The following is a 22,429-nucleotide window of genomic DNA, read 5'->3' as shown; positions in this document are numbered from 1 at the left end:
GTCCAAACCTTAGAGTGGTAGTGTACATCAAAGTTGAGCCAAATATTCCTCAGTGTCTGATTCCTTGCAGTAGGAGTCGTCCCATCCACCTTAACATCTCAGCTGTGATTGGATTACAGTCGATTCTTTGGAGCTTTGTGAGAAAGAACAAAGAGCAACCACAAGTTCACAAGCATCGATGGGCTGAAGGATGCTCAGCGAAGGAGTGTGAAGGCAGCCAGGACGGTCATTTGAAGGAGAAGTAATGCTGCTGCTGCTGCTGCTGCTGCTGATGATGATGAAGAACGAAAGCTCGTTGAGTTTTAAAGAGAAGAAGAAGAAGAAACGGTCGTCTCACGCTGAGCTCTGTACAGACTTTCATCTCTGTCAGTGAGTGTGTCAGCTCTAAAGTGTTAGTTTTCTCCTTCAGAGCACACCTGAGCCACACACACACACGCACACACACACACACACACACACACACACGCACACACACACGCGCACACATACACACACACGCACACACACACTTACTTTAGGACATGCTCTGATGTAGGCAGCCTTCTCGTCGGGGTATTTCTCCAGACGACGAGGTCCTTTGCTGGAAGATTTCTTGAACACCAGCCAACAACGCCGATAGATCTGAAGCACACACACACGCACACACACACACACACACACACACACACACACACACACACACAATGACATTAATTTTATATCATCATAAACTCATATCAACATAATGCACATTCTGTAGAGCAGTGCTTCCCCCTGGTGGAGCATAAAGTCAGTGCAGGACGTGGATACAGAGTGAAGCTTCGTCTCGTGTTCTCTCTACAAATCTCTGTCCTCAGGGGCGGATCTACTGTGGTGGCATGGGGTGGCATGTTCTCTTGCCACCCTAGTTTTGCATATGTAAAAATATGCATATAAGTAAGTATTAACACTTTGAGCCTAGTTACAATTACCATTGAACTTAAAGTCACTAAATTCTAAAACTCAGTATAGTGCATTAACCCCCCCCCCGGCATTAAAAAATGGTTCAGCCCATTGCGTTGAAACAGCTTTAGTTCTTGTTGTCAGTAGCAACTGACACCATGGGTATTTCAACACAACTGGTTGGTTGTTACACTCTGGTGAGTTTCTTTAACACAATAAATCGTGAAAATTAGGTTTAAATTTCTGGTGAAAAATTTGTGCAGGAACAACAGTAACAGTAACAAGTCTATAACTCATACTTCTAACTGATCCACCTCATGTTGTGTAGCTTTTGTACTTGGGCTACACGCTTACTTATTTTACAGGCTCTACAATACATAAAATCAAAGTTCACATGTTTTAATGTAACTGTAATTATTTGGGCTAAAGCCAGTAAGAAAGTTACAGACAGGTCTCTGTACAGATGCAAGTTTACTATCCGCGAAAGTAGCTGGTGTTTCATACAGAGCAACATATGCTCATAAATTCAAATACAAAATGTCTCGAGACCCCCCCCCCCTTCAGCCTCGGTTGTTTACGAGAGCTGAGTTCAGTCTCGAGGGCGGGAGACGAGGAGATGATCTTTAATGAACAAGTGTGGAATACAAAGAGCTCCTCACATATGTGACCTCTAAAAGGAAATCTGAGCACAAAGGAGTGAGATTAGCTCTGATATAGACTCCCAGCATCACCCAGACGTGGATCCATAACAATGATTTTGTCATTTTGTGTAATCAAGTTCAGCAGATGCTCTTTTCCAAAGCAGGTAGTAATTCATTCTTTTCTGAGGAAAGAGGATTGCTGATGGACTGAACTTCCACCCAAGCAGCAACATCCAGGGAAAGAATGAAGATGAGCTGCAGTTCATCTAACGTCCAGCAGAGGCAGCAGTGAGTCAGTCCCCATAGACTCCCAAGTTGAAACTTTACGGCAGAAATAAACATGTTTGCAGCCTGATACACAAACTGTTTGGTTTCTGTGGATCATTTCTCCTCCATAACACCTGCATAGGGAGAATGTTTCTAAAACTCATCTGTTTAAATTGTATTAAGGATTAAAGTTTGCATTATTAGGGGAGTGGCCTCTTTGACTGACAGGTGGATGGTTTCTTAAAGCCAGATGTAACAAATTGATACAAATTAAAAGACATATATGGAAATTAAAATGTAATTAGGTTTTCAAACAAATTTGTCAGATGCTTCAATAAACTCTCCATTTTCAAAACATTTCAAAAGAATTTTCTGGCAGTTTCAAGGTTCAGGCTTTAGAGGGTTAACCTCCAGCTACATCAGAGAACATTAAGCCTGACTTTGACCCCGAGTACACGCTGGCCTTTAGTGTTTGACTCTGGCGACACTTTCACAGCGAGGAGACGTTTTCTGATGCCTGAAGAAACCAGACACAATAGACTGATCAGAGCGGCTCTCGCCTCAGAGGAGGACAGTTAAGCTCATGTTGTCCTCCAGTGAACACTTCAGGCTCGGGCTGGGCTGTTTCTCAGCACAGACACTGGGAGATTTTACAGTGTTACTGGTGGTTCTTCTCTCACCATGGGTATGCCAAACAGGTTAAAAAATAATAACTAAAACTAATAATGATGATAATAATTACAGCCCAAACAGATTATTGGAGACCTGATGAGACAAACAAGGAGAAAGATCGGGTGGATTAAGTCAACTTATAGCATTTAAATGCTTTGAAACTGTCAACAAAATAAAAACTGAAAGAATCAGATGAACAGAAAACATGCTGAACTACTAAACGTGTAGTTTTTGATAAGTCCCCATCATTCATCAGCCTCCTCCTCTTCATCTCTCCCTTCACTGTCCTCTGAAGTAATCAGGTCTCAGCAGACAGAGCTGTGAGGAGTGCTAAGTGAAGCTAAAGAGAGGAGACGGAGGAGGGAGATGGGAGGAAGGGGAAGATAGGAGAGCTAATTGCTTCCTTCTTGTAGCCTCAAAGATGAAACGAGTGCGGAGCTGTTGGGAGTTGCTGTAATTCTCAGAGGGGCTCGCTCAGATGAAAGCACGAGGAGATGATGATGTTATGCAGCCGAGGTGTTAGCGTAACCTTGAAATGCTGCGTTGGCACACTCTGAATGGATCCACGGCTGCTCTGTTTTTCTCTCAAATCACACATTTGTCCTTCGCTTGAGCTGCAGCGGCTGCAGACCGAAACCACACGATGCAGAGGCCCGGTTTAAACAGCTCTGCCAGAAAATGGGTGTGCTGCATGACAGCCGGCTACTTTAGCAGCAGATCAGAGTTTAAGTGATCGTATCCGCTCAAGATAGTTTGTGAAGTCGCTTCCTAGGAGCAAAGTGACTGAACCGGATCCTGTGACGGACTCACAGGTCAGAGTCACATGACCCACAAATACTGTGAAACCTTAACGTTTGCGTTTAAGCCTCTGCAGCATTTTTGGTGACCATCTTCAGGGAGCTCGGTTATCACAGACTGCACAGACACACAGAGCTGCTAATTAGTGCTCAGTCACATCCAGATCTGTAGTGTGCATTACATGAAGTGCACGTTTTTCAGACCAAAAACTACTGTAAGCATCTAAAGGTCATTTTAGGATGAAGCGTTTTAGGACTGCAGCTGTTTGACACACACACAGTAATAACTTCACTGTGGTGACTTCCAGTTATTAAAGCCTCATAAATGAAATATAGAGCAGAGGAATCAGGAGGAAATAACGGAGCAAAAACAATAACATTAATAAACATTAGACGCTGTGCTCTGCTTGAACACTGCAGAGGACGTTTGGCTGTGTTCACAGTGCAAACCTCTGTAGAGCTAATGCAATCCTGAACTGAGCCGTGACTGTGCACGAGTAACATCAGCATTCACAGTTAGAAGCTCAGATGAACCAGGTTTGTGGTGGCTGCAGCTCAGGAGGCAGAGCTGGTCATCTACTAAGTCTGTGGTTCGATCCCTGGCTGCTCCTGTCTGCATGCCAGGTACCCTTGGGCAAGACACTAACCCCAGGTTGGTCTGCAGTGCACCCGTCACTGACGATAGAAAGGTGTAGAACGAAGCTCTTGTATGAATGTGTGAACGAGGTGTTTGCATAAAGAGCTTTGAGTGCAGTCTGTGCAATCCAGCGTTAGCACAACAAAGTCAGTAACGTCATGGAAAAACAGTTTCAGATGCAGGTTTCAGTCATGACAAATCTCTGCATGAACAATGATGAAACACCATGTTTCACGCAGAGACCTCGCACAGCCATCAGACGTGTGCGTAACACATGATTCCTCCGATGACACCGGGGGCGGCGTTTCCCTGGGATCGCAGCTTTCAAGGAAGACGTGGACGTCCGTGTGCAACCTGAATCAGCTCGATGCTGCCGGCTTTGATGTGTGAAAACTACAAAGATGGTGTGAAAGCAATCAGCTGGTGTGGTTCTGGATGGATTTAGTTGGCCTGGAGAGGCGACAACTGCTGAGTAAAAGCAAGAATTTAAGACAAAAAAACAAATAAAGTAATGTAAAAGATGAATTATTGTTACTTTAGAAACTTTCAAGATTTGACTTTTCACGATGACAGGAGGTATGTCTGCAAAGAAGGTGAACTGTTTAAACCTGAACACTGCGTCAGCTGTCACGCATGGTGGCGGCAGCGTGATGGTGTGGGGCTGTGGTTAGAATAATAAAGAGGGAGGACTGCTTCATATCAAATCAATAGTTCGATGTTTGAAACATGGACACAGTCGGGCGCTCCCACAGGACAAAGACCCCAAAGCCCCGACATCAAGCCTACACTGAAACGTTGTGGACTACGCTTGAAGCTGTTTCTATGCCAGAAAACCAACTAATTTAAATAAAGTCGACCAGTTGTGCCAAGAAGAGCACTCAAATATCCAGAATTATGCCAAACACTTGTTGATGGCTTCTAAAAGTGTCTGACTGAGGTGCTAACAGACATTTAAGGGACATATAAGTGCAGGTGTATAAACACTGCAGGTGGATTAGAGAAAATCCAAAATGATTTCAAACCTGTGCACGCAAATCATCAAACCCCATGCTGAACAATCCTTCCACCCTGGGAACAGAAAAGTTTAAGGAAATCATTAAAAGCCCCAAATGAGCCTGAGATCCATGATGAGTGGATGGAAACTTCTGATCACAGCATGTTTGTCGAGTGTGCCTCAGACATGCAGGAACTGTCTGTCTCTTGTGTCCAGCAGGGGGCGACTCTTCTTCTAGAAGTCAAACATGATAACGTCCATTTTGGAAATTATGGCACTAACAGGATCACAAATGGATGATGCTTCAGGACCGGTCTGAGAGTGCGGCGTCCGTCGGTTTCTCAGGCAGACCTAACTGTCGCTTCAGGTTTCGTTACACACTCTGTAAATCAACCCCTTGATGAAGGAAACCTGCCTCAATTTAATGGACACAACTAAGAGGAAGGCCTGAGCTCTTCCTTCTTCTAATGTTACCTGTGACAGAGGGACTTGGAGGTATAAGGCTTTAAAACAAACTCAGACATTCTAGAAATCAATACGAACCAATGACATTTTGTCCCTGCGTTTAAAGGTGGCACAAACAGGTGCAACGTTTCAGCTCCAGCAGGACGGTCGGCACACAGAGGATCGATGTGCTGTTTCGGTGCCTCAGGAAACGCCTGCATCTCTAACCAGCGTCCCCACAGGCACCATTACAGTTTGATCTGATCTCAGCACACCTGCTTCATTAAGCTTCAGGCTGCTCCGTCCCAACACCTCCACGCTAACAGCAGCCTGTGACTCCTTTCACCTGCACTGGTTCTGTAATGGACCACGAGCTATTTCTGGTGATGACTTTGGTCTGACAGAAAATAAGGTCAGCGCGAGCATCGACCGGTGCAGTGACTGTGGGGGATCACCTGAAAACACATTTAGTCAGTTACTGTTTGGTTTCCTGGTAGCTGGAAAATGTGCTGCACATCACGGAGAAGATTAGAGCGTTATCAGAGGACAGACTCGTCTACAGCAGAAATCTCCAACAGCGGAGATGACGCGTGTACCGAGCCTCCAACCGATGAGCTAAATCCCAGAGGAACCAGGAAACGTGCACTTCAATTCAATTCAACTTTTTTTTATATCACAACAACAGTCTCCTCACAGTGTAGCTCAGGGAGGAAGAGAGATTTGTAGATCATGTTTCTGGCTGAAGAACATCTTGCAGAGTGGGGTTGTTACTGACGTCCTGTCACGTCATCTGCGTGTTTTGAAAGTGGGCGTGGCAAACAAAGTGTCAATCTCACTGTGAACCCAGAGACAGCGACGACTCGAGCCTGACAAGTCGTTAATGTAGAACCAGAAGAAGATGATCGTCCTCTCTGACTCTGATGCAGGTTTAAATCACCCGAAAGCTACGGCCATCTTTTATACCACCTGCAACGTGAGGCTGGCGGGGCGGGTTTGTCAGTCAGGACATCGATAAAACGAACCTCAGTCCTGCTCGACATGAGGAGAAATCATAGTCACGATTGTTTGGGGCAATATTTGTACTCCTGGTTTAAATCAGCAACGCTGTTTGTTTCCTGAACTTTCCAAAAACTCCCAGCGTGTGTGTGTGTGTGTGTGTGTGTGTTTGTGTGTGTGTGTGTGTGTAATGAGTCCGTACATCTCTGTGCGCAGACCCTCATTTGTCGAGTTTATGGAGTTTTATGATGCGTACACCGTCAACATGACGAATAACCTTGGCGGTGCCTTCAGGCCCGATGGAAAGGTCCCGGCTGATTTATAAAACTTTTACAAACATTTTCACCTCTGAAGACAGAGCCGTGAACACCGAGGGCAGAGTAACCACATCTGTGCAATCTGTCACCGTAACGACGGCAGCAGACGCAGCAGGCCGCGCGCCTCGACTCTCGTCTATCATTAGAATCTGTTTCACTTCGACTCGCAGCGAACACTAAAATCACAATAATGGTCTGTTGATTCAATAAAACCAAAAGTCCTTCGAAAATCCACCCGCACCACTCAGCAGCCGTCTCAGGCACTTATTTTGAAGCATTGTCTTGATTAACTTTAATTTCAAAGATTGCTTCACTTAAACCTGATAAAAATAAAAAAAGCAAAAGAAAATAAAGTTGTACTTTACAGTACTAAGTTCTACTTCTTTAACCAGAGCTTCTTGTGTCTCTTTCTGATCATTAAAAACAGACTGACAGTTTTGGCTCAGGGTGAATCTGGCTGCCTGAGCTCAGCCACGGTCCGGTGTGGATGTGTCAGGAGTGTCGTGACAGTCGTGCCACGTCTGTGCCAAACAACACCTGCTGTAACTCGTGTCCACATAAAATTTGCTGGTGCCATAACTGATGCATACGTGAGAGCCCAGATTAGGCTGTCAGGATGTTTTGTGCCGATTCTCCGTGCAGCCTCTGGCCGTTCCTGTTCCTGGAGTTTTCCTCATGTATGACCTTTTGCCTGTTTCCTGATTGCTGTCAGGAAGAATCAGCTTCATCTGTATTTTGGTACTTTTGCCTGGTTTTCCGCCTGCTCCTTGTCTTTGCTGCCTGCTCCTGTTATGACCTCATGTGTACAGTTGAAGTCATTGATCTTAACTTTTTACCTGATCTCTCTCCTAATCCGTCCGGCAGCTTCCCATCCCGCTCCAGCTGGTTTAATTCCTGCCAGGATCCTGCGATGAATCCTCAGCTTCTCAGCTTTCTTCTTTTGGAGATTAACTCTGCACCTCAGGCAGGATTAACAATGACAGCGACTGCGTGCTAATTGCTGCTGATGTCAGCCCAGAGTTTAGCGTGTCGAGGCAGGACTGTAATCCCCAAATAAGACACGATGACCACTGAGGAATGAGGAAAATCATTTAAAGCACCTCACACCTTACACCAGTCACAACATACAGATGTTAAATGTAGGTGGAAAAGCTAATCTTGCTCTCTGAGTGAGTGAGGCAACGAGAGGCAGGTCAGGGTTTTCTCCCCATCATACCCGGGGATCTCTGTGGATCCACTGACACGGGATAAACAGCCACATGAAGCTGGCTATCACCTCACTAAGCTAACGCCAGGTTTCCCACCTGTAGCTGTCTCATGAAAGGGGGCGTTGGCCAACCTCACTGATTATTGTACTGACAGCTACATTATAATCACTGATGGACTATAATCAGTGTAGGGACTAACCTGTTATTAAGTAACGCGTTACAGTAACTACGTTATTATTGTGGTAACGAGCACGTAACTAGCTATTATGCCAAAACCAGGAACGCGTTACTCGTTACTGGGATTTAGATAGGCTCGTCATTCGTTACTTCGTGTGGTGGCTATCGCGGAGCTTCCACAGATTCAGTAACATTAGCAAGTGGTGGAGGCCAGCGGGTGGATGAGGGAAGGGGAGGCAAGAGAAGAGACCCGAAGCGGCCGCCGGTCCGAGTGTCAGGTGAACTGAACTTCAGGTAAGAAGTTATGACCTGCAGTCTATCAGTCAGATATAAACCAAGTTTAGGTGGAGTTTATTTTCGTTGTGCTGACTTTTTACAGTCAGTTACAATAACTCGTACTGCGTGCTAGCTAGCATGACGGAGTTTATATACAGCTGGGTTGGTGCTGTGATGTTACTGATAGTGAACTTTATTTTGTTCGTAAGGTTAATTATTAGAGTTTCCAACCGTCCCGTACAAACGGAATCGTCTCGTATTCAGAGAAAATATTACGCGTTTCGTACTGAGGTGAGAAGGAACACAGTTTGTCCCGAACTTCAGCTAGAAGTTAAACAACAGCAGCACGTTTAAGCTTGATCAGCAGACGCCCTCAGACATCGGTGCGTTGGTGGTTCTTTGTGTCCGGGGGTGGGCGCCCAGGTACCCACCGGCTCACTCCTTGGCGGCTGCTTATCGGGGCCTGGAGCCTGGGGCTCGCTCGGGCCACTTCGGGGATGGGGTGCCCTCGGCCTCTCAGCCCGGGGCTCGGTCACTCAGGCACAGCTGGCTGCCGGCGGAGCTCACGGGCACGTCACTGCAACCCCCCCGGCTTCTGCTCCGCGGCTGCTGAGTGACCCCTCATCTGGGACTCTCCTCAGCTCTTTCTGGGATAGTGACGCGGCTGCCCCTCTGTTGGTCTTCCTTGGTCTCTTGTGTTCTGGGGGCCTCTGGATGTCTGGAGTTTTGATCTCCTCCATACCTGCTTCATGCCCTGGAGGACGGGGCAGTGGCCCCCCACACCCTCTAGCAGATCATTACATGAAGGAACCTTTTAAAAACAAGCGCGTTCATGCTCACAGGTGTACACACGGGTGATCACACACACAAACTACACCCTTTTTGGCTCCTACCTCAAAGCACACTGTGCGCTGTCGATCTTACGTGCTGCACAATAATGTTTAATATTTAGTATTTACTGTCATATTCCCATATATCATTGTGATGTTGTTTATTACTCTCGTTTTCTTCTGCTTGCTTTCTTTTTTTCTTTCTCAACAGGTGATCCAGGTGATCGATATATGTATTTTTTGTCTGCTTATTCTGTTGGTTTTTGGTTTTTGCCCTTCTCCCCCGTCCCTCTTCTCAGCTGTTTTTCTTTCCCTCTTTCTTTCTCCCCTTTCTTTCCACCAGTCAAGTCTGTCCCGTATTCAGCAAGTGAAAATAAAATAAACAATAAAAGGTGAATCAAATGGACCATTACGGCAAGGCTGGGATGGTCCATTTGGTAAAGTAAATCCGTTGGGCATCTTTCTTCGCCTTTAGACAATAATTCTGATGGCAAAAGAACCAAACGGGACAGGTTAAAAAGAAAAAAAAAAAAAAAAAAAAAAAAAAAAAGCTTGATCAGCTGTTGTTAGAATTTATTTAACATTAATTTCTAGTATCAGCTGATGTTTGCTGGAGCCACAGCTGTAAAGCCTACAAGCTTCTCACTTCCCGTACTTGTAGTACGCACCGTACGTAGTACGCACCGTACGTAGTACGCGTAGTGTGCGTACTTCAAGCGTGCATACCCTGAATTGGGACACAGCCTTTGAGTACGCGGCCCTTGTGGACCGTTAAGGCTGCGTACTTGTGTTTGCAACAAACTTGCCGTTTATTTTGCAAATCAAGCTCAACACTGCCCCTAGCGTCCTGGAGCACTTCTGTTGTGTTTTGGAGTTTGCATGTGTTTTGGATTTTGTAAGTGTTTTGGAGTTTCTACGTGCTTTGTCTCTGGGGGCCACCGTAGTTTTCAGCTTAAATTTACAAAGTAAACCAGGTAGTTACGTCGGACTGAGGCCAGGTGACAGTCACACCATCAAGGAACAGACCTGGGCTGAGACCACCTCCTCCACAGGCCCGTGGTGAGGTTGGTTTGGTGTGATTACTGCGTTCACACAAAGCAGGAAAAAAGAAGCAGAGTTTGATTTAATGGGTGAAACACGGCAGGAGTGAAAACACCGTAACTGGATTAAAATTCTGTTTTTCAGCACCTGGCTGTAACCCCCCCCACTCACACACATGAATAACTCGACCGCACAAACTGAACCACCTGAAGTGACCCCTCGGGAATGCCGACATCGCCTCTATAAAATAAAGGAAAGCAGCTACGTGGGTGGAGGTCAGAGTGCAGCTGGGGCAGAGCGGGGAGGAGAGGTGGTGCCATGTCATGATATCTCATTAGTCTCAGCGGCACCTTGTGTAACGATGCCTTCAAGGTAAATCAAACTCATTTCCAGATTCTCGGGACAGCAGGAGGAGACTCATCGTGTCCTTGGATGTTCTTTAAATTCACGATTGGACATACGACAAATTTATTAGTTTAACATGTCAGAACTTATAATCAGAATATTAACACTGATTAAACAACTTCTGCAGATGATGAACAACCCTGACTTCAGGCATGGTGATACTAGCTGCTTATCTCAGACACGTGTGTGCAGTGAGCTGAAGCAGAGCTCCACGTTTTATTTTTTGCCTTTCTTGATCTTCTGCTTGAACTCTGCTGTTCCCTTGTTCTCTTTAAACTTTCAGCTGATCAGCATTCGACCTGCGTGCAGCGTAAAAGCACAGGTGGCGAGCTGTTAGCTTGTCGGAGGACTGCATGCAGATCCATCTCTGTGCTGGCTGAATTTCATTGATCCTTCTCTCTGCACAAACAGACAGACAGCAGTGTGTTAGCATGAGTGCAGCTTTAGCCTCTGAGGGGAACAGCCAGCGCTTTGCTGCTTCAGGTGGAGCCCACAAATATCCAGGCTAGGTGAGCACTTCCTGCAGGAAGCTGTTTAAATGAAAGCATGATAGTCTTTTATTCCGTCTTCCTTCTCAGATGGCCCCGCCCCTCCCTGAGCCTGGTTCTTCCTGTTAAAAGGGAGTTTTTCCTTCCCACTGTCGCCAAAGTGCTTGCTCATAGGGGGTCATATGATTGTTGGGTTTTTCTCTGTATGTGTTATTGTAGGGTCTACCTTACAGTATAAAGCACCCTGAGGCGACTGTTGTTGTGATTTGGCGCTGTATAAATAAAGTTGAATTGAACAGGCTTGTAGTTGTGATAACATGTGGGGCTGGGCCACAAAGCGGCTTCTCATGTTACATATAATGACATATTTTCATCCGATGTGCAGGACGAGGAAACCATTAAATGGAACCCGTCCGTTCTGAGCATGTGCAGACAGCTGAAGTGATTCTGCTGGATCTGGTCTCCGGCTCGGCGCAGAGATGAAACTCATCTTTGGTCTTAAACACGTCTGAGCGCTGTGTGCTGGATAAGCAGAGCGTCTGAGGGGATATATATCCTGCAAATTAGCTCACCTATCACCTTCTCATGTGTCGTGTCTATAAGTTTAATCTGGCCTCGGGCAACCTCACATTTAATTCCATCTGTGGGAGAGTCTGAGGGCTTTCAGGGCGTTCATATCCATCACTCTCCTTCAATAAATCCACATGAATAATTCAGTTTGTTTTTTTAATCTGGTGATGAGTGCCCAACATCGTTTTTTTCTCCTGCTCGATCAGCTCCGATCCACACGTGAGCTCTTTGTTCCTGAGCTGAACACACAGCCGCTCAAGAAACCAGTGACCGATCTGCAGTTTGTGCTCCGTCGGCTTCGGCCTCATTAACTACGACGCTTTCACCTTCATCTCATCCCCGGAGACTCCAGGAATAAAGTACCGGAGTAAAACGTTCCCTCTAGAACTTCATTTTATTAACATAAAGAATATTAACATGATTTATTATTTCAGGAAACTTAATTAATTTGCTTTTTCTATCAAATAAAATGTAATAATTTAATAAAAACTGCAGTTTTTTCTCTCACCAGTTCTGGCATAATTTAGTTTGTGATGACGTATTTACATTTATTGAAACTAAGGCTCTGAACCAGTCCTGTGTCCACACAGACAGGAGGCACACAGGGAGGCAACACAAAACACAGAAAGAAAAGGTGTTACCGCAGAAATCCGGGGTTGCTTTGCAGGAGGAAGGTTTAAACATGAACCATTAATAAAGAAATCCACACAGAGTCCAAAAGCAACGGGACGGAGAACTCAGAGAAATATTCATTTTCAGCTTCAGCAGTAACTTTTCACGTAAGCGTTGTTTAGGATAAATGGTTTCCTGAAGTCTGGAGCCCGAGCACATCCTCAAACGCTGCGTCTCAGAACCGCACGGGGGTCGTTCGGTCTGGACTGTCGGTGTTGGAGAGATTAAGTGTGTTGGTAACTTTGTGCTCGCTGGCTGCACCGCAGCATCCGCACACACGGCACCATTACTGGAACAGACGCCCATGAACCTGTGCAGGAGTCAAACACACACTCGTCTCCTCTGAGGAGCGTTCGGCCTTCCAATCTCAAAGTTTGGAAAGCATCCAAAGCACCAGCGAGCGGACGCAGCTGAAGGATGGAAAATGTATTTTACAGCTACTCAGAGGAAGTGGAAAAAAACTAGACGAGCATTTGTTTCCCTGTACCCAAAAGGCAGAACTAAGCACACAGACAGATGGGGAACATCTCACATATGTTTCTAGACGTGGAGCTTATTAGCAATCTGAATGCATCGACTTCATGATTAATCAGCAGGAGGCGGGTTGACAGGGGTGTGTGTGGGATGCTCTATGCCTGGAGGCTGATCAATACCAATCTCATCAATACCGTAGTTCATTATCCTGTGAGGGCGGTGGAAATGCTAAGGCAGGAAACAAAGAGGAGACTCACACACAGCTGAGGTCAGCGTGGCGGCGCTGCGTGGCGGGCCTTTTCCTTCTGGCTTTGTTGTTCCTCTTGAGATAAATGAAGCGTGACTTTGGCAGTCCATCTATCCAGCCTTGAGGAGGACCTCAGCTGTGCCATTCCTCTGTGCCCCGAAGACGCAGAGACTAATTCAGATAAACCGCCGTTCACCTCTGTTCCTATTCGTGCGCTCTCCGTCTCTCTGCAACTCTGAGGTAGCTCGTAGAGAAGCTCACCCGCCAAAAGCTTCAAATGTGAGGCTACTGACGTGCTAACAGGGTGAAACTCGGGTTTTCTCCATGCTGGCCTTCAGTATCTTCTGCCACTGAGCTGACAATCACCTCCAGTCAGTCTCATGATGGGTATCATTTAGGTTTTATCCGATACCGGTGCCAAATCGGTACTTTTGAAACGGTGCCGGTGCTTAAAGAATGGAGAACACAAACTTGGTCCAAAAACCTCTTATGGTTTTATTTTTAGCAGTCTCTTTTTTTCTGCAAAATGATAAGAACCGTACCAACATATAAACATCATCTGTGCAAAGATTTATGTTTTTAAAGTGAAACAGTGAAAAATTACAGCGCTGTCAATACATGAATATCCAGACGTTGTACAAAAATGTCCAATTTTGGTACACAGTTGGACACCACGCCAGTTGAATTTTTTAGGTATTTAAGAGCAGAAATTAATTAATTTTATTAACATGCCTAAAAATGCTTTTTTTTTTTTTTTTAAATGCGTTTTTGAAGAATTAACCACACATTTACATGGTAATGGGCTTTTTCTGCCATGGAGCGCTTAATTGGCCTCTGGCCCTTTAAACTCTGAGGGGCTGTAACTTTGGTTTCTTTTGGTCAATTTGCATGATTGACACCTCTTTTTAATTGTTTGAGCCAATAGAGTCACAGTAACGATGCCACGTTCACATTACTTCAACCAATCAGACATTTCAAGGCCAAAACCCACGTGGCCCAAATTTACTGCATGTGGCGTCTGTCCAGTCACGTGTCTGTAGGTGGGTCTAAAATGGAGGTTGTTGACGGAAAACAGCTCTGATGCGGCTAGGTAGGCGTGGTAACTACTGATAATCACGTGGCTACCGGCTACCGGCGAAATCTGGACGGTAAGCCAATTTCTGTCTTAGCGCATTTGTGCCGCTGTGTGTTTTTGTGGTCTTCTTTTGCGGCTCATTCAGTGAATTTTGGTCAGAGTGTGGTGAAACTTGGTGTTTGGAATTGGTGATAGCTGTGGAAGATAACAGCCTATCTTTAGCCGGTTACATGAAGTCTGGAGAATTTCTGGTTCGCCTTGTTTGTTTAGTGGACTTGTGCGCATTTACATAACTGCTCGTTTAATCATGGCTTGTTTTCGTTGAGTTTGGTGGTTGTAGAAATGGTTTATATGACATTTTAGCTGAGATTCAGAGGTTTCTGTGGATACCACACATGTCTGGACTTATATTTCTCACCCCGTGTTATAACCGATTAAACGTGATCTCCTCCTTTTTGCTCGCGGTACCGGGGCGTGGGGCTTAAAGCACTTGTTGCAGGCTGCTGGGTTTGCATCTTTTGCTGTGAAGTACAGCCAGACTTTGACCGCTTCGCCTTGGGCATTTTTAATCTGTAGCTCTGCTCTAAAAGAACGTACGTACCTGGTCCCGCCTACTATCCTTGTACAGGTAAAATGATTGGCTAGAATCCAAAGTGTATGACATCTCATGAAAAAAAAAAAAGCACCGAAATAAAGCACCGAAATGTGCGCTGCTTTTCAGTCTGGTTACTATCGTTTATGTCAGAACCGGTGCCGGATACTGGTACCCATCCCTAGTCTCATGTCAGGTGATGAACCAGAACCAGAGACTGGCGACATTATACCCTCTACTTTTAAAATGACGTCTGATTGGATAGAAACGTCCCGCTCACCTGAGCTCCGAGTTTATCATCTCAGCTGCAGGTTGCAAGCCATATTGAATAAAACATGATGTTCAATTATGAAATCAAGACGTGTTTCATCAAAAAGGACCGGGGAGAAGGGGAGGAGTTTGGTATGAGAGTGCAGGTTTCGGGTACGAGAAGACGGCGGTGCTTAAACGAGGTGGCCGAGCTTCTCTTTAAGCTGCGTCACTGATTTTGTGCAGCTCAACATAAGGAAAGTCATGAATCCGATTTATCCAGGAGGAGAAAATCGGACACAAAGCGCACCGAGTCCAGTCAGCTGGTTTGGGTACTCCTCGGTGTCCCCCAGAGTAGCTAAGGAGGTAGCAGGGAGTGGGAGGTCTGGACATCTGCCCCTGTTCATGTTCAATAACAACCCACAAATCCACAAAGAAATGTGGCCTTAACATCATCTCTGATCCCTCTGCTGCTGCAAAGCCTCTTCATATCTGCCAGAGCGCTTCACAGGACGAAGAAGGGCAAGACCGCCAGCCAAACTGAGCTGGAATAAGGAAGCAAATTTAAAAGGGCAAAAACACAGAGGGAGAGGGGTGGATGGCGTACGGGAACGCCGAGGAAGGATGCAGATAACGAGACAGAAAAGGAAGAGCTGTGCAGAATCAGCGCTGAGGGCAGAAAGCCGCACAGGGAGAAAGCGAAGACGGAGAGCAATTAAACGGCGGGGCAGTCAGAGACGAGCGGGCAAAAACACGACATGAGATAGTGTTCAAAGCAAACACAGAAAGATTCCCAAAGAGAGCGAAACGGAGAAGGAATTCTGCTGTGGATAAGTAGGTCTGCCTTCCAGCTGGAACACACCATTACATGAATTATTTCCAGATAAAACGACCGTGCCCGGGCCAGTCAAAACCACTTTAGATCCCTGAATTCATCACTCGCTTCATGGACCAATCATTTCTTTTTCAGATTTCAGAAGTCCCAGAACTCCTCCAAGTGATTAACCGCATTTATAAAAGAGGGGAAAAGAACAAAAGCCCACGATGATTAGAGCTCCATCCCTCATCTTCATGACGAAGGACAGAAAACAGTCCTCCTCAGAGTCTGAGCAGCTGAAGCAAAGTGTGAGAGGACACACAGACCTCAGCAGGGAAATAATCTACACCGACTCTCTTTTTGATACCAAAGCCCTGCTTCTGTTTCAGTTAGGAGTCAGAAAATCCAAGAACATTCATCTTCCTGCTTTTAAAAACGGCGTCACAGGAAAGGCCTATTTTCACTCTGAAGGGTTGCAGCTGTGCTCTGATTGGTTTTCAGTTAAAGACTAAATCTGACCAGATGATGGCGCTACAGAAAAAGTCAGAAGGTCACAGAAACTGCGATTCACACGGTTCGTAAAGAGGGTGTGGCTACGGGGTGATGCTCCCGGTTGTTGGTGATCCCTCTTCCGTCACTGGGACTCAGAGTGGCGTTATAACAGAGGAGATAAAATGATCCTGGATGACATGCACACCTCATTTCCTGTAAATCCTTCCTGCACCCGTCGCAGATCGCCCCATCGCTAACACTGAACATTAGAGACTATAAAATCAGGATCTGGGTTTTATGACCTGTTATTACTTTATTAAACTTGTTGTAAAGGCTTGTTTCATCCAGACAACCAGGTTCGTTAACAATCAGCTGCATGTTTGTCACGTTTGCTCATTAGCATAACTGATACCCGTTCATTCCTGCTGTGCGCCATTTGTGGCTGAGTTTCGTTCACAAAGCTGAAAGTAAACAGCAAAAACGAACCCTGCAGAGCTTCACAGGTTCTGCAGCCGCAGATCAAACAGCAAACTAAGCAGAGTCAGCACAAGGCCATCGGTGGATGGACAGGTAAATGCTGTAGCTACCTTCAGGCAACCAAACGCAGCGTGTCGCGTCAGGCAGAATCACAATAAAATGTTTATGGAACTTTTGGATTTTATGTCATTTCAGGCTTGAGTTCATGTTTCTGATTACAGATGTTTGAAATCATAGCAAACACAAACACAGACACAGGTGTTCACGTACTTCTCCAGGTAAAATGTGTCTGTGCATGCTGAGTTTACTCCACAGTCTGAACTTCAGTGGTGTGCGGATCGATACGGAAATATCGATTTTAGTCATCTGGGGTAAATTTGCAGTTAATCATTAACAGGAACTATTTTATTGGGACTGTCTAAAGGATTAGTAGGAACTACCCTTCTTCCACCTGTGAAATACGTCTGTATCAATGCATCATGGCTCGCTCACTCTGATCATCGTGAGCAGAGTCGTGTTTGGAGCTGTGTCAGCAGAGGCGAGGTTTGTGACACGTGTGGCAAGCGCTCAAACCTCGTCAAACACAAACAAAAGTAAATCACAGCACAGAATATGATGATGAGTTTGTGATGAGACGACCTGATGAAGAGGAGGAGAGGAACAGGTGAGGAGACAGATGTCGCTTGCCGAGTCCTGTGGCGCTGAAGGCAGGAACGATCCAGGCGCACAGGGAGAAAACGTGGAGCTGCTGGCGACGAGTAGAACTGTTGCTGAATTTTGGAAAGTGCCTTAGGTTTTTGTTTTTTGTTTCTATGTTTAAGTGATGGGAATTCACCGCATCCACAAAACTACAGATTCCCATTTTTTCAAAATGTAGAGCATTTAAAGTGGATTAAATAGGCTAGGTATCATTAAAATATACAGGGTTTTTGCAGTAAAACAGTTACTGTAGTATTTAACAAATAAAAATAACTAAAATATTTTATACGTAACATAAAGAATAACATATAAAATGTTTCTCAGCTTTTATTTTCAGTCACATTTGTTTTTCTTTCCAGATTGACTTTCCAGATTTTTTCATTCTTGCATTATAATTTTTCATAATTAAACAATAAAAAGAAGAAGTCTGATGTCTTGTATTCATTATAAAGGTATAATTTAAAATGCACTACTTTTTATTCAGATTTTGATTAAATTTTTAAGTATCAGTATTGGATCAATATTGCCGATACCAGCCTGAATTATACTTGGTATCAGACCGGAAAGGAAATCAGTGTTATCGCACATCTACTGAACCTAGTAGCTGGGCACGGTGCAGCCGCAGTTAGCGATGCTGGCTCTCGGTGTGGAGGGTTTGAATCTGCTGCAACAAGTTTTAGCTGAGTGGGATTTTTCAGCCCAGCCTGACACATGAAAAAAAGACCATTACTGACCTTATTTCAAGACTTTGACTAACAGTGGCTAACACTGGCTAACATTGGCTAACAGTGACTAACACTGGCTAACACTGGCTAACTGACTAACAATGGCTAACAGTGACTAACACTGGCTAACTGACTAACAGTGACTAACACTGGCTAACACTGGCTAACATTGTATAACATCGGCTAACACTGGCTAACATCGGCTAACATCGGCTAACAGTGACTAACGGCGACTAACACTGGCTAACACTGACTAACAGTGGCTAACACTGGCTAACATTGTATAACAGTGGCTAACACTGGCTAACAGTGACTAACAGTGGCTAACAGTGACTAACACTGGCTTACAGTGGCTAACACTGGCTAACATTGTATAACAGTGGCTAACACTGGCTAACAGCGACTAACAGTGGCTAACAGCGACTAACAGTAGAAAGAGACCGTACAGTAATACAGGTAAACCCCAACAATCAGACTAGGAAGAACCTGACCACAGCAGGAAGGAAAAACTCCCCTTTAACAGCAAAAAACATCCAGCAGGACCATCCTTAGCTGAGTTCCCCTCTCCTTTGTATGGAGTTCTGACCTTGATTATACTCAGTTTAGTCTTTAGGGTTTTTAGTCATAGTCTTGTCTCCCTGTTAGGTGTTCCTGTTATATCAGAATCAGAATACTTTATTAATCCCTAGGGAAATTATGTATGTTATATGACTTCCTGTTTTATTTTGTTAACCCTTTCAGTTTAGTTTCTCCAGCTGTCTGCACCTGTGCTGTTCCTTGTGTAACTCTGTGTCTTCAGTTTCTCTTCTTCTTTGATGGTGCGTTCGATATAAAATACTGTGATGCTTCTCATTAGTTTGTTTTTCTGCTTTCGTGTTTTACCGTTTGGGCTAACTCGAAAGCATTTTGAGTCTACATTATGCCTGCCTGTGTTCAGGCTGCATTTCGGGTCTAGATCCGCACTCCACCACCACACAAACCTCTGACATCATCGTGTGAAATCAGGGATCCAGAAAAATAAAGACTCTCGCTTACACGCATCAAAATCAACCAATCCAAACATCTTCCAAACTTGTAGTTCCAGTCAGTCGTTGCTGGATATTCCAGACCGGGATAAAATGCCGGGCGTGCTAAAGTTGACTTTGAATTTATTTTAAGATGACGTCCAGCAGTGCTGCTGCTTTTCTGATATTCAATCGCACCCAGAAACAAAGTGATCCTTTCCCAGCGTTTGTTCTGTGCACTGAAAAAGTTTGAATGAGCCAGCAGGAGCAGAAACCACCCACAGTTCCTCTCTGTGTCTCACATTTATGAGCAAGGCTTTAGAAAAACTCTGGAACAAACAGAGCGGTCAGTGTAGGTCAGGCAATAAAACTCAACAGCATTATTTCCCACAGGCCACATTTTTCTTTATATGCAATCCATTACCTGAGCTAAAACTTAAGGACGTGAAACTTTATTCGGGTAATATCAGAGTTCACACAGGAGTGGGAATTTCCTGCGTCCCCTCTGAGAGCTGTTCACTCAGCTCTGGGAGCGGCGATAGCAGCGCGACCATTATTTGAAGCGAGCCAGCGAACAGAACCTGACTCTAATTGATTTGCGTTCGTTCCATAATATAAGTCGTGCAGAGTTGAACTGCGCCGCCTATGCCGTCTGAATGCAACTCACTCGAATTAGCATTCTCTGTGCAGCTGATGTGGAGACGTGAAACTGGATCCCGGGGCTGTGAGGAGACCCGCTCTGTCTCCAAACCCAGCGAGAGCAAAGTGAGGCTGGACTGAGCTGCTTTTCCAGGACAGTAATATTCAAGGTGATGGTCAGTGCAGCGGGACAGCCTCAGGCAATGTCTGTATTTACACCCCACACCCATACATAACTTCATCTACGGCCTGTAAGCTCCGGCTGAGCCCGGCAGGCTTGCTCACACCGGGCCGGTGAGGTTCATAAGTGGCCTGACATCATTAAGACATCAGCGTAAATCCAAAAACTACTCCTGTGTGACGGGACTCTGCTTTTGCTGCTGTCTGCAGCTTCTTTTGGGACCATTTGGTTTTTCACAGCTGTGAGCATCAAAAAAGAAAATCCCTTCACTTCTCCACAGACGGCCAGAAAAGGAAGTGAGAAAATACATGTTTATCAGCATGTCTCAGTTTCACAGCCACATCCATCGTGCCCACATCTAAGCACTATTTTTTGGTTTTATATGTCTTCCTGCTGATAAAGACCTCCACCCCATCGCTGTTCATACTACACCCATGTAATTATCTTAAAAAATACAAATAAGAAAACACAGCAATGATTACTACGACATTTTTCAGGGAAAATGAGCCAACAGAACTTTTTCTGTAGTTTTCTGTATTCGTGCTGACAGGTTTCTTTCATTTCTTTATCACATAGAAAAACTGAGCTGTGCTGCTGAATTTTCACTTCTTTTTCCTAAATTCGGACAGCTCAGGGATTAAATGTGCAGTCAAACATCTTTACACTGACACTGTTTCACAGGCCCGGCCTCTGACGATCATGTTTAAATAGAAGAGCTGAAACGCTCACTCACCCCCAGCTTGCGGCTGCGCATGCGTACGTAGCCCTGCTTGACGATGTCATTGAAGTTGGAGGCCATCTTTGAAGGCCGCAGCACTGGAGACCATCCAGATGTTTCCTCCTTCACTCGTTCAGCTTCTGTCACTGACAGTCCGTCTGTCTTTTCTTGGACTTTTCCACTTGAAAGTAAAAAAAAATCGAACCTTTTCTTCGTCTGTCCTCTTTCACAAAACTCTCAACATCCTCCTCTCTCCTTCTCCTCTCCTCTGGCTGAGGTTCCTCTCCTTTTTGTCTTCCTTCCTTCTCATTCCTTCATCCTCAGACAGCTCATCTCTCCAGCTGGCATCTCTGAGAAATGGACCGACAGTAAGATGGAAAGAAAGAGGGAGGAGAAATGGATATATGTTCATTATTCATTGAAGAGCGAGGTGCACAACATTAACGTGCATTATTCATGCCGCTGGCACACACTGAACTCTGAGGGGAAGCATGCAATGGGATTGTGCTGAATGTACAGTTTCCCGTGTGTCTGCTTGGATTTCAGTTTCCCTGTTTGATTGTTTGAGTTTGTGTGTGTGTGTGTGTGTGTGTTGCACAGTGACATAAAGGAAACCAGAGGAGGCAGCTTCTATTAGACGGTGCTGAAACCAGGAAATAAAAAGGTTGGAGCGTTGAGCGTTCTCTAAACAGAGCTCCGTTCGTCAGCCGGCTTCCATCGCGCTACATTTGCATTTCAAACAGCCCGATCTCCTCGTGCTCTCCGTTCAGCAGTCATTATGAGGTTACAGCATTTTCACTCCGACGTGTAAACACAGATCTGCCGTCATCATTTGTCCCCGTGAAGCTGATTCAGTGTTAACAGTCACTGCTTTAATGTAAATGTGAGTCTGATGCAGTTGTACTCTCGCTGCAGCCGCCCACGACTCTGATTTGCTCGCTGATTCAAAAACATCTGGTGTTTGATTTCTGCTGGCCAATTCATACTGACATACATATCTGGATATGTATCTGAGATAAAACGAGGCTTTGTGGAGCTCGTTGTGTCACATATCATGTCTTTCTCTGTCTCATACTGAACATGTATGTAAGGAATGACCATCGAGCAGCAAGACTCCAGTCACGCAGGCAGAGACGGGATTCAGCAAATCGAGTTTCATATTTTTATTTATCAAAGCTTCAACTCGCCAGCTTACATAGCAGCTCTGTGAAGCACAGCAAACCAGGGCTCTCTGACTGCTAATTATGCCAGATAAGCCACGCCCATGATCCACAGGGGTGTCTCCACACACCCCAATAAAGACAATCAGCGACATAAACATTTATATATTATAATTTTGAATAAAACGATCACCCCAGTCTATTCCTAATCATATCTTTACATTTCAAACATATCAACCTGTCTGCTGTCTGAAATATGCACGCAGAGCTCTGATGCTCTCTTGGATTGCTGCTGTTTAATCTCTTTATGTTATGGCTGGGATGGCCGGTGTGTTTGTGGACCCAAATGCAGACAACACGAGGGACAGAACTGAAGTTTAACAAAAAGCGATCCTTTATCATGGCTGTCAGAAAAAAGTAGGAAGGAGAAACAATGGTGAGAACTAAACTATGACCTAAACTGGTGAAGCTAAAGCTAGACATGAAAAAACGTAAACATGAATGTGAGCATGAACCTGGAAAAACCG

At 45.1% G+C, this 22,429-nt stretch overlaps 1 protein-coding gene across 4 annotated transcripts in view; it reads right to left on the bottom strand.

Moving 5' to 3' along the window:
* dok4 (docking protein 4) overlaps positions 1-22,429 on the bottom strand; it is a 55,738-nt gene that overhangs the window by 7,107 nt on the left and 26,202 nt on the right. For all 4 annotated transcript variants that reach the window (XM_005447839.4, XM_005447838.4, XM_019361682.2 and 1 more), the window contains 2 exons: positions 20,758-21,092; positions 514-621 (listed from right to left, as the gene is read on the bottom strand). In XM_005447839.4, coding sequence (XP_005447896.1) covers positions 514-621; positions 20,758-20,823 — 174 coding nt within the window. In that variant the 5' untranslated portion in view covers positions 20,824-21,092. The remainder of the gene's footprint in view (positions 1-513; positions 622-20,757; positions 21,093-22,429) is intronic.

This window comes from Oreochromis niloticus, linkage group LG1 (assembly GCF_001858045.2).
Source record: "Oreochromis niloticus isolate F11D_XX linkage group LG1, O_niloticus_UMD_NMBU, whole genome shotgun sequence".
Taxonomy (NCBI): domain Eukaryota; kingdom Metazoa; phylum Chordata; class Actinopteri; order Cichliformes; family Cichlidae; genus Oreochromis; species Oreochromis niloticus.
Note: the sequence above shows the minus strand (reverse complement) of the source record. Positions and strands in the feature narration are given on the sequence as shown.